Consider the following 17,570-nt stretch of genomic DNA (forward strand, 5'->3'; position numbering starts at 1 on the left):
CAATGACATTGTAACTCAAAATATTAATAACAGCGCCATCTACTGCAAAATGTCTGCAGCACTATGTATAATTGAGGTTAACGCCATCTAGCGTTATTCGTCGCATTACTTGAAACCCCTAAGCACATCACTGTGAGTACTAGAGTTACATTAGTACCAGTTTGAGGGAAACTCACTAGATGGCATTTAAGTCAAAAAAGAAAAACTCAATGACATTGTAACAGTGTCCGTCACACGTGACGTCACGTCTTTGGCCTTGGTCTCCTATTTTATGCTATACGCGGCGTCTGTGACGTTAGCGTCAACGTTCCTGACCAAAAGAGACGCCAATAGTGCGTCATAATATCTCTATAGTAAGTATTATGACGCAGACGCTGTAAGCGGCCGATGGCGGTTATAGGAGACCTTAGGCTTACGCTCTCGCGAGTTTAACATTTTTTCCCATCACAAAAAGTGCTCAGCGCCGCTAAAGAAGTTTTCACTTCAAAAATGTGTTATGTTATGTTTAACCGTTTGACCGCCAAAGATGTCAACTAACATACAGCTACAGCCCGATATCAACCTTCACGCATTCCGACACGGTTCACGATGACGCGCCGCGCCGCACACGATATATGACGATAGGAGTGGCGTCACAGAATAAATAATAGTACTAGGTAAGTACAGAAGACTCTCTACAAACGCGTCTCTAACAAAACGCGTCTGTTACGATCAGGACAGATATGGCCGCTAGGTGGCGACAGCGCCACGCGCGGCTTATGGCTAGCCACCAAAATTGGTGTGGAACGGATGTACTCTTAGCTACCTGTTGCAAAGCGACGAAATCGCGGAGTGAGCCACGCCTGGTGGCGTTCAAATAATTAATAACCCTACCAATATTTTATTAGCTTACTGCATCAAGTTGCTAATGAGTTTTTCGGAACTTGTATACGAAATATCATTTGATATTTAGCAGTCGCTTTTCGGTGAAGGAAAACATCGTGAGGAAACCGGACTAATCCCAACAAGGTCTAGTTTACCCTCTGGGTTGGAAGGTCAGATGGCAGTCGCTTTCGTAAGAACTAATGTCTACGCCAATTCTCGGGATTAGTTGGCAAAATGCCAGGACAACGCGAGGAAGATGATGAGGCCCTTGAGGCATTGTACCAAGGATGCTGGCGGCATTTCCTCGCTGTATCGCAATGCTGATAGGTTGTGCGAGGATGCCGTCAGCTCTGCGGTCACCAGTTACGTCAACCAGACGCTTCGCGATTTCTGCGAACAACTTGTGCGCGCTGGGACCCCGTGGACCTAGAGTTTCAACTCCAAATGGTACAAAATGGTATTCTCTACCGAGGCTCTTATATTTAATTCCTTCCAATATTTTATTAGCTGACCGTACTTTCAAGTGGCTAATATTTCCTCGTATCTCCGGGATTATCGGCGTCACAGGCCGGAAATCAGAACATGTTTTTTTTTATCGTAATCACTCCTCATTTACGGACGTTTCGATTTCGATGTAACGCCGTAGATAAACAATTGGAACAGATAACGGCTATCTGTCCGTCTGTCTGTGTGTGCCTAATCTATGATCGAATGTTTATTTCGTAACAGTGTACAAAGGACTGATTTGATCAAATAAAAATATCAGTATTATGTGTTTAATCGTACGGCAAACTTAAAAAGGTAGGGCTAAGATTGTCTGGGTTTATTTATGTTTATAAATGTTGTAACACTAAAAATAAATCAGGTTCTGATAAACGAAATGTCATCGATTCATGTTGATGTCTTTGGTGACATCGGTTTTTTAGGGTTCGTACCCAAAGGGTAAACACGGGAAATAATCTTATGAAGAAAGGGAGCGTGTAGAATTTACATACAAAACTAGCGGAACTACAACGGAATTAGGCATATACATATTATGGTATATACTGCCTAAAAATAGCCGTGAAAATCGATGCTAAAACAGCCTTGACTTGACTAGATATTTGATACCTCCCTGACACTTCTTAGAACAATTACCCCTTAAAAATACCGCCCCAATGTGGAATTATAATGTGGTAAACCAGTTTGTCAGTAGAAAAGACGTGAATTTCGAGATTACTATGGAAATCCAACCTTCGCGCTTCTATTTTTCAAATTTACGTCTTTTTGTACTGACAATTTCGTTTGCCGGACTATTTGTACATGACAGAAATAGCCACGAAAATCGATGGCCAAACAGCCTTGGCAGTACTAGATACCCTGGCACGTCTTAGCACATTAGGCTGTTAAAAAATACCGCATCGTACCATGCGTGCCATGGCAACCATATAAAGTATTAGCATATGTGGCATTCCATGCCTAAAGGGTCCTTATGCTCCATGTGTGTAAGGACCCTTTAGGAACATCACAGATATGAACGCGAGTCGATACGTTAAGATGAAATCAGTAATTAAGTATTCATATTTAAGGGGCCCACTGATTATAGTAGGGGAGCCCACGATGCTAAATCGGGATTTACTCGAGCGTCATACAGACCTATTGGAGGAGAAGGGTTAAAAAATCGTTAAGCAGTTTGTGGGTTTGGTCGGTTTTGTCCACTTTAATGCTATATTTTTTCTATAACTTAATATAACACTTATTTGTAGGCATTTTCTTAATCTGACGAACACAAGTTTGACGCCAAATTTTTACATTCTAACCGTCAGATTAAGGAAATGCGTGCAAATAATTATCAGATTTAGTAATAGCACAATTATAGCGTTAATTTGGACTAATATGACCAAATCCACAATCTGCTTAATAACATGTAGAACCCCCCACCAACCCCCCATCAACCAAGGGCTCAACATAGATGGCTAAAGGGGGTAAAGGTAGACTACACGGGGTAGCAAGATATCATTCATATCTTAATCTGACGCGATCGAGTAAACACAAAAATCCCCTCTTGGGCTCCCCTACCATTACCAGTTCGCCGGACGATATCGGCCTGTCAGTTAAACGCAAAATTTGACAGCTCCAAACAACTGACAGGGTGATATCGTCCGGCGAACTGGTAATCTGTGGGCCCCTTTATTTCAGTTCAAGTATTTTAACATGTTTCTTCTTTTTATATTATTTAAGGTACTTTCCCCTATTTTAAAATACACGATACAAGATTTGTTTAGTTTGAAACTGTAGAATAGAATCGTAAGATAATATCTGGTTTATATTATTTTTTCACATGTAAATAGATTCTCTTATTTCTTATTGTTATGTACTTAGAGCCCATACGAAACAAAATACGCCTGCATTTATATGGAATAAATTTATTTGCATTTGGCAAGCGTTATAATTATAGGGATATGTCTCGAATTTGAAAACAAGGCGAACATTTCTAAATATAAATATCTGGCAGACCTAGCTTTGCTCGGAAAACATATACAAACTCATAAATGCGCGTTTTCCCAGAGATAAGACTTAGCTAGATCGATTCATCACCCCCAAAACCCCCCATATAGTAAATTTCATCGAAATCGTTATAGCCGTTTCCGAGGTCCCCGAAATATATATGTCTACGAGTATGCCTACCTGTATATACCTATACAACACATGTGTATAATTGTATATGCTTCTCCTTGACTAATGTGGCCGTTCTATTGCGTGCGTATTACTCGTATATTTAAGGCTTTACCTACTTATCAATAAACAGTAGTTGCTATCCCAATAAAAAAACAACTAAACAATAATGTCTGCGTCACGGTTGACGAATCGTAAAATAGTTAATGTTCCATTTGTGTTAGTCGCGACCAATCAATGTCACGCTTGGATTGGCGTCGCGAATCTGGTGACGCGTTCCAATTGACACCAGTACGGTTACCATCAGTTTGTCACTGACATAAACGCCGTCGAGAACGTAATCTACTTTCTATACATCTCGCTTGCACTCGCATATTAGTGCAAACGGGATGTATAGAAAGTAAATTACGTTCTCGACGGCGTTTATGTCAGTGACAAACTGATGGTAACCGTACAGGCCGCGTAGCGAAGATGCCGTACGCTTACGCTCCGTAGCGATCGAAACGCAACTGTCACTTTCGCACTAATATGGAAGAGTGATAGAGAGACATAATGCTTTTCGTTGTCGAAGCGATAGCGACGGTAACCTTTGCTAGTCCGGCAGAATCCCTAGTGTGAATTTCGTTCGATAGCGTGACGGACGTGCGCGTTTGCGTTAAGTCTCATTTTATATGGGATTTTGAACAGCGCGCCAAGCGGGACGTTTTGGAAACCCATACACAATAAGGCTAAACGCACGTCACGCTATCGAATTAAATTTACACTAGAGGTAGGTACTGGCACAGAATAAATAATAGTACTAGGTACAGAAGACTCACTCTCTAACAAAACGCGTCTGTTACGATCAGCACAGATATGGCCGCTAGGTGGTGACAGCGCCACGCGCGGCTTATGGCTAGCCACCAAAATTGGGGCGGAACGGGTGTACTTTTAGCTACCTGTAGCAAAGCGACGAAATCGCGGAGTGAGCCACGCCTGACACGCCTGGTACTGGTCAAAATGACAATCGTTTGCAGAAAACGAAACGCTATTTTCTCTCTATCATTTTCATTCTTAGAGGATATAACTAAACGGAGTAGCCATTAACAGGCGTTCCCCTCTGTCGAAAATAGGCGGCCAATGGTCATACACATTGTATGGACTGACGTTTATCTGACATGGCTATTTTTACTTTACGGACATACATAAGCACAAACAGACAGACGCGGTGGGGGACTTTGTTTTATAAAGTGTGGTGATTGTGATTTGAATCGTTTGGTCGTTTTCAGGGTTCCGTACTCAAGGGGTAATAACCCTACTATTCTTCTAATAGTCGTGATAGAGTCTTATTACTAAGGCTCCACTATGCGTCTGTCTGTCTGTCCCTCTGTGTATCACCAGGCTGTATTTTCTGAACCGTGATAGCTATACAGTTAAAATTTTCACAGATGTATTTCTGTTGCCGCTATAACAACAAATACTAAAAAGTACGGAACCCTCGGTGGGCGAGTCCGACTCGCACATGTCCGAATTTTGTATTAAGGCAGTAAAATTTACGATCCATTGTTACTACCTACTAGACGTGCGCGCCGCCGCGGCGCGCCGCCGCCATAAGGAATCAGCGCGCCGCCGCCGCCGCCGGTAGTTTAAAATTCGCGCCGAGACAAAACCCGCAAGAGGGTACAAATTTAAAATCAATGGATATAAAGCGCGTGCAACGTGCCTAGCTTTAGCGTTCCGACTGTTCCGTTTTTTTAAATTCATTGCTTGATTTATTTTTACCCTTAAATCGATAACGTCCACTATACTGGACATCTCAAGAAAAAAATTCTGCACCAAATATTAAAGCATAGCGTTACTTTCCCCTGGTAGCGTACTTACACTACCAGGAAACTACGACTACTACTACTACTTGAATGATATGTTATTTTTAAGTAAGTAAGAAAATATTGGGAAGCAGTGTGAACATAATCTTTTTGTCAAAGTCTACAGCAGACTACCTACGCAGAACTTGCAAGGAAGCATCCGACAGACTGACATTTTCCCATTTTTTTTTTTTTATATGACAGTATTAAGCAGCGTTAAAACGTGTAATAGGTTACTAACTGGTCTGTTTTTTACGTGGCAATATGATTTACATAAAAATGTTTTGTGTTTATGGGTAAAACCAAGTGTAAAAAGTGTAATGTCCAGTATTTTGCCCGTTGTCGATTACACAGCACTTTTGCTAAGTCCAATATGTTGGACGTTGCCAAGTATGCGAAGAGTAAAATTATTCAATTGTCTGGTAGTTTTTGTGGTAAATAAATTAAATAGAGGGATGTTAGGTGTTTCAAAACGTTCTAAAAAGTCATTACTTGCGGTAATACAACGTAATTAACCAAATAGATTTACAAAAATATATTTTTATGGATTTTTTTTCCTGTGGATGTGGTGTGTGTGTGTGTGTGTGTGTGTGGATTTGTTTTCATCAAGAGACAGACCCGATTTCATTTGAGAAAAATATTACGAAAATTTTGATAAAAGTGCACGCATTATTGTAAAAACCATTGCTCAGATGATACTGCTTCCTAGTATACCCCGCTAAGTTAGATTTAATGTGAAATAAATGACGTCAATGACTGGTAAAATTTTACCACCTACGATAGCTAGCTATAAAGTTATTGCAAAAATATAAAAATAAAAGGTTTTACTTACATAAATTCATTACATAAGTTGAAATTATCAGTAAGTGTATTTCTAATTAAAAAATGCAATTATTCTATATTTATTTAAAAAAACATGAATTGGACTAAAAAACCCTTATGCACATAGGTACAGTAGGTACTCTATTATACTCGGCGTGTCCAAAATACTGGACGTCTTTTCATTACGCCGATATTTTTTTTTACACCGATCATAGCAACGTCTAACATACTTGACATATGTTTTTTTCAACATTATAATTAGATTTTTTTTCATGATTTTTCTACAATAAACCAAAAAAACGATGTAACTCAGTTATTTTTGAGATTTTTTCCCTTGTTGATTTAGAGTTAATCTTGGTTTTTCATTATACGTATATTGAAAAGTTGAAAATCCCACGCCGCCGGCGTTACGCCGCCGCCGTGGATTTTTTCGTGGCGCGCCGCCGCCCGATTTTTTTCTACCGGCGCGCACGTCTACTACCTACTAGCATTAAATAGACACCACGAGACATATAGGTAACAATAAAATATATGTATAGGTATAATAAATAATCCTTACCGCCATATTGAAATGACAGGTTGGATGTTTTTTTTATAGGTAGATAAGTAAAATGATTTAAACTATATATATGTTTTATGTAAAATCTAAAAACAATACGTGGCTCCAAGTGGAACCTATCAATTGGTAGGTTATATTTCACAATGTACCTAATCCCACCTACTTTAAAAATTTAGTACAAGGCTTAGTAATAATTAGAATATCTAAGTTTATTAAATCGAATACTAAGTTTTTATGATTTTTTCAAACATGGTTTAAAAATCGTTTAATACAACGTACAAGATATCTTAATTTTAAACATATTCCCACAAAAGTAATGTCCAAATAATTTTAGTATCAGTAGTAAACTCTTTATTGTACAAAAAGACATTAAAAATAACATAAAAATATCTGGGAGACCGAGGTTTGCTCGTAAAACACATAAAAACTCAAAAATGCGCGTTTTCCCTGTGATGAAACCTAGCTAATTCGATTTATCGCCCCCGAAAACCCCCATATAGCAAATTTCATCGAAATCGTTAGAGCCGTTTCCGAGATCCCCGAAATATATAAATAAAGAAGAATTGCTCGTTTAAAGGTATTAAAGGACCCACTGATTAACAGTCCGCCGGACGGTATCGGCCTGTCAGTTAGAACAAAATTTTGACAGTTCCGAACAACTGACAGGCCGATACCGTCCGGCGGACTGTTAATCAGTGGGCCCCTTAAGATTAGTATGAAGTACAAAGGCGAATTTATCCCTGTGAGATTGTTATTTTATTTACCTTAAAATTACCAAAGTATCTTCTTCCTCGCGTTGTCTCGGCATTTTGCCACGGCTCATGGGAGCCTGGGGTCCGCTTGGCAACTAATCCCAAGAATTGGCGTAGGCACTAGTTTTTACGTAAGCGACTGCCATCTGACCTTCCAACCCAGAGGGGAAACTAGGCCTTATTGGGATTAGTCCGGTTTCCTCACGATGTTTTCCTTCACCGAAAAGCGTATGGTAAATATCAAATGATATTTCGTACATAAGTTCCGAAAAACTCATTGGTACGAGCCGGGGTTTGAACCCGCGACCTCCGATTGCAAGTCGCACGCTCTTACCGCTAGGCCATCACCAGCAGCGTTTTCCAGTTACGAAAGTACGATGCCATATAAGACAAATTTAATACTTCTAAACATATTGGCAACCGGTTAAATGCAATTCGATTCGCATTATGTTTTTTAATCCTATTTTCACGTCTTTTATCCAACTCAATTGTGTTCTCCATAAAAAATCCCTAGCCTTAATACACTCAAGAGCAATAAAAGTGAGCTAGATTATATGGAGACATCACAGAAAGTGTCCTGTTTTAATTGCTCTTCAATGTAGTTTACACAGCTGGTCGCCAATTGCCTTCAATTCGTCGAGGATCAATTGTTTCATCAAAACTTTATTAACAGCTCACTATTGTATAACATGTCAATATAAGTACACAGAATATATGTGACGTTCCACGGGTAAAGGTACCTTCTGGCGGTTGGCAGTTACGCTACTATTAACGAAGCTCCAATAGTAATGCGGTGCTACGTGACGTAAGAGCCGACCGCCAGAAGGTACATTTCCCGTGGAACGTCACATATAGTGGATCTATCTTTAGTGTGGCTCCTACGAATATTAACTGTGCGCGACATTGGCGCCGGCCTAGCGGCTATGTGACAGTTGACAGATGTCAGAAAGTATAAATTTGATTCCACGATAGTTCACGTTTTTGCAACTTCGAACGTGTTTAACTTTTGGTCTACCCAGTAGTCCTTTGCACATTAGCCAATGGTATACTCTGCCTATGATAGCGAAACAGCACTTGAAAACCACAATCGCCATTTTTAATTTCTTTAATTCAATTGTTTTAAGAAGGTCGTAGTCGTAACACAACTTTAGCAGATGCTGTAGATGCACTATGAACTGAACTTCTTCATCAATTTAAGAGGTATCCTCTTGTCGGTGAATTATTTTCCATTTCTCCCTCGTATGCCATACATCATACATATGTATGTCTTGATACGACACACCTAACTTACTGTTATGAAATTGCCTAAAACTAATTCGAAACTCTCTTTGCCCACAGAAATCGCGTACCGTGACCCATGGATCTAAGCTAAGCCTAACTAGTATAAGCATAATGTCTCATCACCTGGTCACCGTCTGCATGTTCTGCCTGCTCTGCGCGGCGCACACATGCGGGGCCCACGTCGAAACTAAAGACGTACAGTACGTACACACATACGAACCGAAAATAGACTACAACATACCCTTAGACTTGACAGAGAAACGAAAGCTAGACCACTTAGAGCGATACAATCATAAGCTGCAGAAAATAAGACAGCTACGCCCGAGAAGACACCTCGACGATGTCTCGGACACGTATATTGGAGAGATTTTGAAAGAGTACGGGACGGGGGAGACGATGAATTTGACGGGATTCAATAATATGCTGAATGTCTTGGAGTTGTCCAAGTTGGTGCAGGGAAGAGTTGAGACGAAAGAAGGTCCAAATCAACGTAATTCTGTTTATGTGAGTATTATATTTGTCTATTTATTCATGTTTTAGGTAGATATTATTATTGAAGATAGTCTGTCACATTTCAAGCCGTAGGAAAACCTGAAGCTGTAATTTTTTTTTTGTTTTAGCTCTACAAAGTCAGCACTAGATATATTAGATTACACAGATAGAAACTTTAGTGATTCTTGACTTAGATAGGTCAAAATCTTTTTAGTATGAAGATTAAAGCCTAATTTTCTTGTTTCTGGACCCTTACAGGCTTGTTCGAACCTTCTACTTCTTAAAAGCTTTATGATTAAGGCCTCCGTAAATGTTTCTCAATCGTTAACTTTCGCAGTCTTTACAGTCAAAACGCCAGTTTTGACGAATATTTTTGACGCAGATGGATACATGGATTAGTTTTAGGCATACCTTTTGTCAAGTAGATTGCTAATTCTATTTTCCTCTTCCAGTGCTTAAACAGCTCCGATCTCATCACAGCCGTCAATAAGGGCCTATATACAGACGACCACGACCATAACGACCACCAACATACAGACCCCACCCACGACCACGACGTGCTAATAACAGAGGACACCCTCCGGGCCGTCTGTCCGGTCCTCCTCTACCAGAAACTCGGGAAACCAGACGAACAACGAGACTGCGTCATACATAATAAAGTCACAAACACACAAACAAACCTAAAAAGTCTCGAAAGCGGAGTGACGAAGACGGACAAAAAAGATGACACCGATAAAAACATGTTCGCCGTGTGGCTATACTCCTTCCTTAGTATAACAGCCATCAGCGCATGTGGTCTTTTAGGAGTAGCAGTGATCCCTATAATGCATAAAACGTACTACAACCATCTCCTCCAGTTCCTAGTGGCGTTGGCCGTGGGAACTCTCTGCGGTGATGCGCTGTTACACCTAATGCCTCATGCGATGAGTCCGCACGAACACGATCATAGCCACGATACCTCATTGGAATCTTCAAAAGCATCACATAACGACGGTATGTGGAAAGGCCTCGCCGCCATGTTGGGTGTCGTCTTCTTCTATTTCACTGAGAAGGGACTGACTGTTGTCGTTGAATGGAGGAAAAGGCGTCAAAAGCTCGAAGAGGACAAACTTCCTTCAAGAGTCCGAGTATTGAAAGACGAAACAGTCGGAGGCTGCTCAGGCGGCTCGAAAGCCCCAATCACTAATTCCACTACAAATTCATTCATGAAAATCTTCAAGAAAGATGAAAAGAATGACCCTACAACTAAAACTTGTAAGCACAAGTATTCAGAATACCCGTACTGTTACGACGAAATCGACACAGATACACATGACGATCACCATTTGCGGGATGGTCAGATTCCGCCAAGCCCTAATGCTAAGCAGAATAACTCTGTAAGTGTGGTGTCATCGAATGCGTTGAATGCTGGGGGTAAAGAGGAGCCGACGGCGAAGGATTGGCTGCTGAAGGCGGAGCCGGCGTCGGTGGTGGAGATGAACAATATTAAACATAAGGAGGATGGTGCTAAGGATCTCAAGGATGGTGACAGCTATACTGTTATATTGAGGTTAGTGATAAAATGTTATAGTCTGTATCTTTAGGTATTTAAATAAAAGTAAACGAACAATTTGTACATTTTCGGGTTGTTGGTTAACCAACCAAATACAAAACTGCCTGGATCAGTCACTGAACCACCTGACTTTAGCCTACATTATTTGATCATGTAATATTTTCATCTACCCTCGACTAGTTAGCTTAAGGAGCTATTTGTTTACTTTTATTTAAATACCTAAACATACAGAGTATAATTCTTAACCTTTTGATCATGTAATATTTTCATCTACCCTCGACTAGCTTAAGGAGCCATTTGAGGGTAGATTTTGTTTACTTTTATTTAAATACCTAAACATACAGAGTATAATTAATTCTTAACCTTATATCGAGTTTAAGTTTTGGTGACCTGTGCACGAATTATTGAAGGATAACGTAAATTATCTTCCTATCAATTGGATCGTGTTTAGCAAAAACCGGGCAAGTGCGAGTCGGACTCGCGCACGAAGGGTTCCGTACCATAATGCAAAAAAAAAACAAAAAAAAAAGCAAAAAAAAAACGGTCACCCATCCAAATACTGACCACTCCCGACGTTGCTTAACTTTGGTCAAAAATCACGTTTGTTGTATGGGAGCCCCATTTAAATCTTTATTTTATTCTGTTTTTAGTATTTGTTGTTATAGCGGCAACAGAAATACATCATCTGTGAAAATTTCAACTGTCTAGCTATCACGGTTCGTGAGATACAGCCTGGTGACAGACGGACGGACGGACGGACGGACGGACGGACGGACGGACGGACAGCGAAGTCTTAGTAATAGGGTCCCGTTTTACCCTTTGGGTACGGAACCCTAAAAATGAGTCATCCCACATCCATTTTGCAATAAAATGTCAACTTTAAGCGTCAATTTTTTGAGTTGACATCTTATTGCACATTTAATGTGGGTTGACACATTATTGCTTAACAGCATCCAATTTGTTTGTAAATATATCACACATCAAATAATTACAAAATTAACACTTCAGTCTCAGAATTTAGTAATTGAATGTCACATCAATAATTTAACATCCTTCCAATCTATCTTTGCTAGAGTCTGTAAAGTATACTCTGTTTTATATTTCTCTTAACACTTTCGGTGCCGGGCGCCCCTTTTCCAGTACAAAATGAACACACATACGTGTTCTTGGCAGTGAATGTGTTAAGTGAGGTTTTGGTGTCAAAAGGGGCTTGGAAATATAGATATTGCTTGACTACCAGTATGTTATATAAAAAACTTAACAAACATTGTATTACAGGGAACATTCCCGGGCCCACCACGGGCACTCCCACGCCCAAGTATAAACAAAAACTTAACAATCATTGTATTACAGGGAACATTCCCGGGCGCACCACGGGCACTCCCACGCCCATGGTCACGTCCACGCCCCTCCATCCAGCATGTCTTCAGTGGCCTGGATGGTGATCATGGGGGACGGGCTGCACAACTTCACCGACGGCATGGCTATAGGTAAGTTTATGACTAATAATTCATGAGAGTTCCTTAAATGGTCACTTTTGTACCTACATTTCACCAAAGACTATGATATTGAGTACAATAAACTGCCTGTTACTATATACTAGTCGCGCCTTCGCCTAGCGCTTATTCTCTATTAAATTGCTAAGAAAAACTTAATGAAACGAAAGTAGCCATGACAGAAATACTACTTTCCACTTTCTTTTAACCCATAGACCAGTTAATATTATTTTGTAGACCTATCATGAGGAAAAGCTATTTAAAACAAATAGTATTTAAAATTATGTTATACTATAACAACAAAACGGTTAGAAAATACTAATACACAAACATTATAACTTATACTTAACACTGAAAATTTGGCCACTGACTAGACATTTTTATAACACTTATTCTTAAATGTCAACGCCATCCATCGCCAACAGGAGTCTAAGCCAAGTTTCGTACGCACTAAGACGCGTATGCATATCGGGATGGCCAAGCGCACATGGAAATCCCCATGAAACTATCCCCACTATCGAGATTTCTTTATCTTTACCAACAAGTTCAGGAATTGACATCACTGCACTCCCAGAATCACCGTGACACATGCCTTGCCCTGCGCCATTTTTGTGCATAGTACAGAGCTCTACAGAAGAATTCACAGGAGGCGATGGTCTATTCTGTAGATTAGCTTCTTCAATACCCTCCTCACACTCTTTAGGACTCATTGTGTCTACATCAAGTCGTTGCAGACGGTCCGGAATCGCCCCCGGATATTCTAACAATCCCCAACCAGCAACTGTAACTTTCTCCCCACCAACAATCCATTTAAAGTCCAACTTAATTATCTTAGCACGTGAATCATTAAGAGGCTCCGCCATTTTTAAAACTCCAATGTCATTCTTTATTCCAACGCGATCCCAATTAGGATGATTCTCGAATCCGGAAAACTTTATCACCGTATAGCCTTTGCTTATATAAACACTCCCTATCTGACCCTGGAGTGTGTTTTTGAGCTGCCCAAACCATACTACTTCATCTACACAATGGGCGGCGGTGAGTACAGTTTTGTGTGATATCAGGGAACCTCCGCACATGAAGACCTTTAAATATGTACCGACAACTAGGCCAACCATGTGTTGTGCGTCACTCTCAGCAGCATCCTCACCGCCAACTATTCGGGAACCTTGGTAAAATTCTTGAGGGTTGTGAGATTCTTCAACAAACCCCATTGATTCAGGAATATCCATTTGTCCTTGAGCGTCTTGAGAATTGTAAGAATCTCCCATGCTTCTAATCATGCGTGGTCCTTGATAAAAATCTTGAGAGTCGTACAATTTTTCCACTTGAAGACCCATAGATTCAGGTTCCATATCACCAAATATTCTTGAATTTTGGTAGAACTCTTGAGTGTCTTGAGAATTTTCGAATGGAAGACCCATGGTTAACCCCAGGATTCCGAAGACTGCTAATGCAATGAAACACATCGTTATTTGGTTTGGAGAACTGTTATGATGATCCAAAATTTTTCCGTCTATTTATATGAGACGTGTTCGGTAATCTTGATATAATTTAATCATTTAATCATTGCAATCATGTATTCAATTATAAGTATACAAGGTACACATATGTGAACATGAACCCGGACAGGTAGCCATTAGTTTTAATCTTATACTAAAGTCTTATCACAATCATTTTTTTTCAATGACTGATAATTGGCAATTTCCTTTATTTATCTATGCGATAATTATCTTTTCACCTAATTAAATTCGTAATCTAGGTTTATGTGTTATTATTTGTCAACAAAAAATGTTTACCACTAGGTCACAATCACAACACAAACAGACCAGCTAGCATGAGTTGCGTGTTTGTAGTGATTCGGTGAAGTTATGTTCTAATGTATGGGGAAGACAAACAAATTATAGCTAGCATAAAATGAATGTAGTGTACATATTACCTTTTCTTAATAGCAAAATCCTAACTAACACTAACTAACACCGCGGGATATAAAGCGACGGACACCGTTTTATCACGCTGTCACGTAGACAAGAACGACCATCGTACCCGTACAGCTTGGAAAATGTTCCTTGTTTCATACCCACAACCCAATAGCGACGTTGTCGTTGCCGTTTCCTTGCCGTCAATCATTGGTTATGCGGCCGACGCCATGACATTGGCCTTGTCAAGGCCCGTGCCTATCCAGGTCAGTCATTGACATTCCGTGACAGTGCGTCGCGGCCTCACCTCAAGGGGACTTTGATCTAATTACTCGTAGTTGATGACTTTATAGTCAGACCATGAAAAGTCTGCAGAGATTTTAACAGCACAACCAGTGCAAGTGTTATTTATACGTCATAATTTCATAGAAGTTTGACGTTTAAAATAACACTGTACTGCGTATCCTATCAAAATCATTGTAGACTTTTCTTGGTCTAACCAAAAAGAATAGATAGTATAGAGGGGTCCTGTCATTGTAAATTTTGTAGTCACTGTAAATTTACTGCCACCTATCGACACACGACTAAAACTCAAAATGAAAACGAGTAAAGTTTTCAAAAAATGTGTATATATGGATAAATTATTTTATTATTTTTATATCATTTTGATCCATGTTCATTCACTGATGTCTATGTGTTAAAATTGTTAAATATGAAACGGTGTCGTCACGCCATCTAGCCGAGGATAGGCTAAAGGTGTGTGCGCCATCTATTCGAGAATGAGTTTTACTTGAATTCCGAGGCACGTTTTTTCCTTAGACTTTATTCGTCTTATACGAAGTTACATATGTCTTTGGTCTAACTCTAGTTTACACCAAAATTCGAAATTTAAATATTGTGGTAGGTATGTTGATAAATGATATATCTGTCGATTTAAAGCAGGCTACCACTACCTACTATCATGTTATTCATGTTGTAACACTTATATGAGATTGTGAAGTTGTGATATAGTTTTCATATATACTTCGTTTTTTTAGCATTAGAAAAAAGGTAAACAATCTTGGCGTTTTTTTATTGAAAAACACTTTTGAAAAATAACTCACGGCAAATATGTAGGTAACAATTATGGATCATATACTTACGATTATTTGCATTCTTTTGCTTTCATAAGTAATAGTTACTGATTTTTAAAAACCGTTTTTCAATTAAAAGACAGAGACACATCAAGATCGCGTAGTCTTTTTCTAATGCTAAAAAACATGCTATAAAAATTTTTGGAGCACACTTACACAGTGTGGAGCAAAGTTAGCACATTTTACGGTATTTCACTTTATTGGCATATTACTGACTTTGCAGTAGATGGAGCATCTACAGCTATTGGAACAACAATTAAAAAAAAATTACATATCAATGTCATTTTCAACATCGATAGTTCGGAGTTAATTGGCATAGCGGTATTCTTCGACACTTCTTTGAGATATAAGCATAATTTAGGTACGTTGCGTATACTCGTATACCCTTGACATTAACTGAGTTCAGAAAAAAACGCGGTTTACCTATAAATGAAATGAAAAAATAAAATAAAAAATTGTTTATTCGCATAAAATATCGTATAACAAGGTGTTACTGGAAAAATATTTTCTTCGATCATTCAATATTATCTTTTATGCAATGACAATAGCTATAAGTAACAATAACTTCTGCCACCAGTCACAAATAATTCCAAACACGCACAAGTAGAGGATAAAACACAATTATTTAAATAATTTATCTTTTTCTATAGCGTATTGACACTTCAGTACGAGATTACAAATTTTCCTGCCTTTGGCCGTCTAGTAATCATTCATATGCATATCATAAACTCACGCCTTTATTCTCAAAATAGACTCTTTGAACTAAGGAAAACCCTGGTTTTAAGACGAATATTAAACTATGGAAGAGGAGTTAACATTTTGTCCGTCAAAGATTTACTTACTCCATTGGCTCAGCGACCCAAAATGAGACAGTGCCAGTTTTCTCGGTCCTGTGCGACATCTCGTCAATTGTTGACTCGAAGTTCGCGCAGATCCGCCTCCACCATGTCGCACCAGCGATACCTGGGTCCCCCTGCTGGGCGGCCCTGGTATGCTCTTGTCACGTTCCGATCTTCATCCATTCTCTCAAGATGGCCCAACCAACGGAGTCTGTGAGCATTACCCCCATTATGTTAGGTTCAGTAGTTCAGCCACTAGGTCTTCAATCTCCAAATACTTTTTTTGTTAGCCTAATATGTGTGTGACCAACTGCTGCCCTCTCCCTTTCCAATCCTCCCTGTACTGAGCAAGATCCCGCCAATCCCGCTGTAATGCATCCAAGTCGTCCCGCCATCTTTCTCGGTCTGCCTCTGCCTCGACTACACTGGGGATGCCAGCTAGTGGCTATTTTGGCCCATCTGTCATCATGCATCCGGCAGACATGTCCAGCCCAGTCCCACTTTTGGCGGTCTTCACAAAGACTAACTCAACTAAAATATTATCTTGTTTTCAGGTGCTGCTTTCGCTTCTAACATCGCTGGTGGCTTCTCTACGGCTATTGCCGTCTTGTGCCACGAATTGCCGCATGAATTAGGTAAGTTCGTTTATTTTGTATGGTTAAAGTTGAGCTTTTTGACTACTGATATTTGGCCTTCTTAACCGACTTCAAAAAAGGAGGAGGCTCACGAGTTGCGGAAGCGGTTGTTTCGTTTACGATTATGAACCTTCCATTAATCAGTGAAAGTTCTTAATAATTGTACTATACATATACACAGAGCTTTACGTGGAGCATTTGAAGATTTAGGTTCATGTTAGTTTTCCTTGAATTTGTTAGTAATTAAATGACACTAGTGAAACTAATTTATATAATTAGAATGTTACTACTGAGGCAATATGACGTGTTATTAAATTATGATGGTCAATGTGCCATTAATGTAATTTCATAATAAAATATAATAATCTAATTTAATATCTTTCCAGGCGACTTCGCGGTGCTCCTAAAAGCGGGCATGTCAGTAAAGCGCGCCGTGTGCTACAACGTGCTGTCTTCAGCATTGTGCCTCGGCGGCATGATCTGCGGCGTGCTAGCCGGGCACGCGCCGAACGCCACCCGCTGGCTGTTCGCGGTGGCAGCTGGCATGTTCCTTTACATAGCCCTTGTTGATATGGTACGTAGCGAATTACCTAAAAAGCCATCATGGAGGCAACCAATAATGTGTCTTGACAAAAACTTGGATGAATACAGCGCCTATTGTAACTTTAAACGCGTCTACAACATGCCGCCATGGCGTCATGCGACGTTCTTATTGATATAGTAAGGG

At 39.8% G+C, this 17,570-nt stretch overlaps 2 protein-coding genes across 5 annotated transcripts in view; one reads left to right on the forward strand and one right to left on the reverse strand.

Annotated features, from left to right (window-relative positions):
* Nucleotides 1–17,570, forward strand: part of LOC134802732 (zinc transporter foi) — a 62,419-nt gene that overhangs the window by 41,210 nt on the left and 3,639 nt on the right. For all 4 annotated transcript variants that reach the window (XR_010145874.1, XM_063775398.1, XM_063775400.1 and 1 more), the window contains exons 2-6: nucleotides 8,835–9,281; nucleotides 9,722–10,818; nucleotides 12,175–12,311; nucleotides 16,763–16,843; nucleotides 17,230–17,417. Coding sequence is in view for 3 of the 4 variants with exons in the window: in XM_063775398.1 (XP_063631468.1) it covers nucleotides 8,889–9,281; nucleotides 9,722–10,818; nucleotides 12,175–12,311; nucleotides 16,763–16,843; nucleotides 17,230–17,417 (1,896 nt within the window). In the remaining variant the exon portion in view is untranslated. The remainder of the gene's footprint in view (nucleotides 1–8,834; nucleotides 9,282–9,721; nucleotides 10,819–12,174; nucleotides 12,312–16,762; nucleotides 16,844–17,229; nucleotides 17,418–17,570) is intronic.
* On the reverse strand, nucleotides 12,649–13,815 carry LOC134802688 (chymotrypsin-1-like). Its single transcript, XM_063775321.1, has one exon. It carries the CDS (start codon nucleotides 13,784–13,786, stop codon nucleotides 12,713–12,715), a length of 1,074 nt encoding a protein of 357 aa, XP_063631391.1. The 5' UTR covers nucleotides 13,787–13,815; the 3' UTR covers nucleotides 12,649–12,712.

This window comes from Cydia splendana, chromosome 25, assembly GCF_910591565.1.
Source record: "Cydia splendana chromosome 25, ilCydSple1.2, whole genome shotgun sequence".
Taxonomy (NCBI): Eukaryota; Metazoa; Arthropoda; class Insecta; order Lepidoptera; family Tortricidae; genus Cydia; species Cydia splendana.

What these genes read in the sequence shown, in the direction of transcription:
- LOC134802688 (XM_063775321.1), bottom strand. Translation starts at nt 13,786, where the DNA reads ATGTGTTTCATTGCATTAGCAGTCTTCGGAATCCTGGGGTTAACCATG.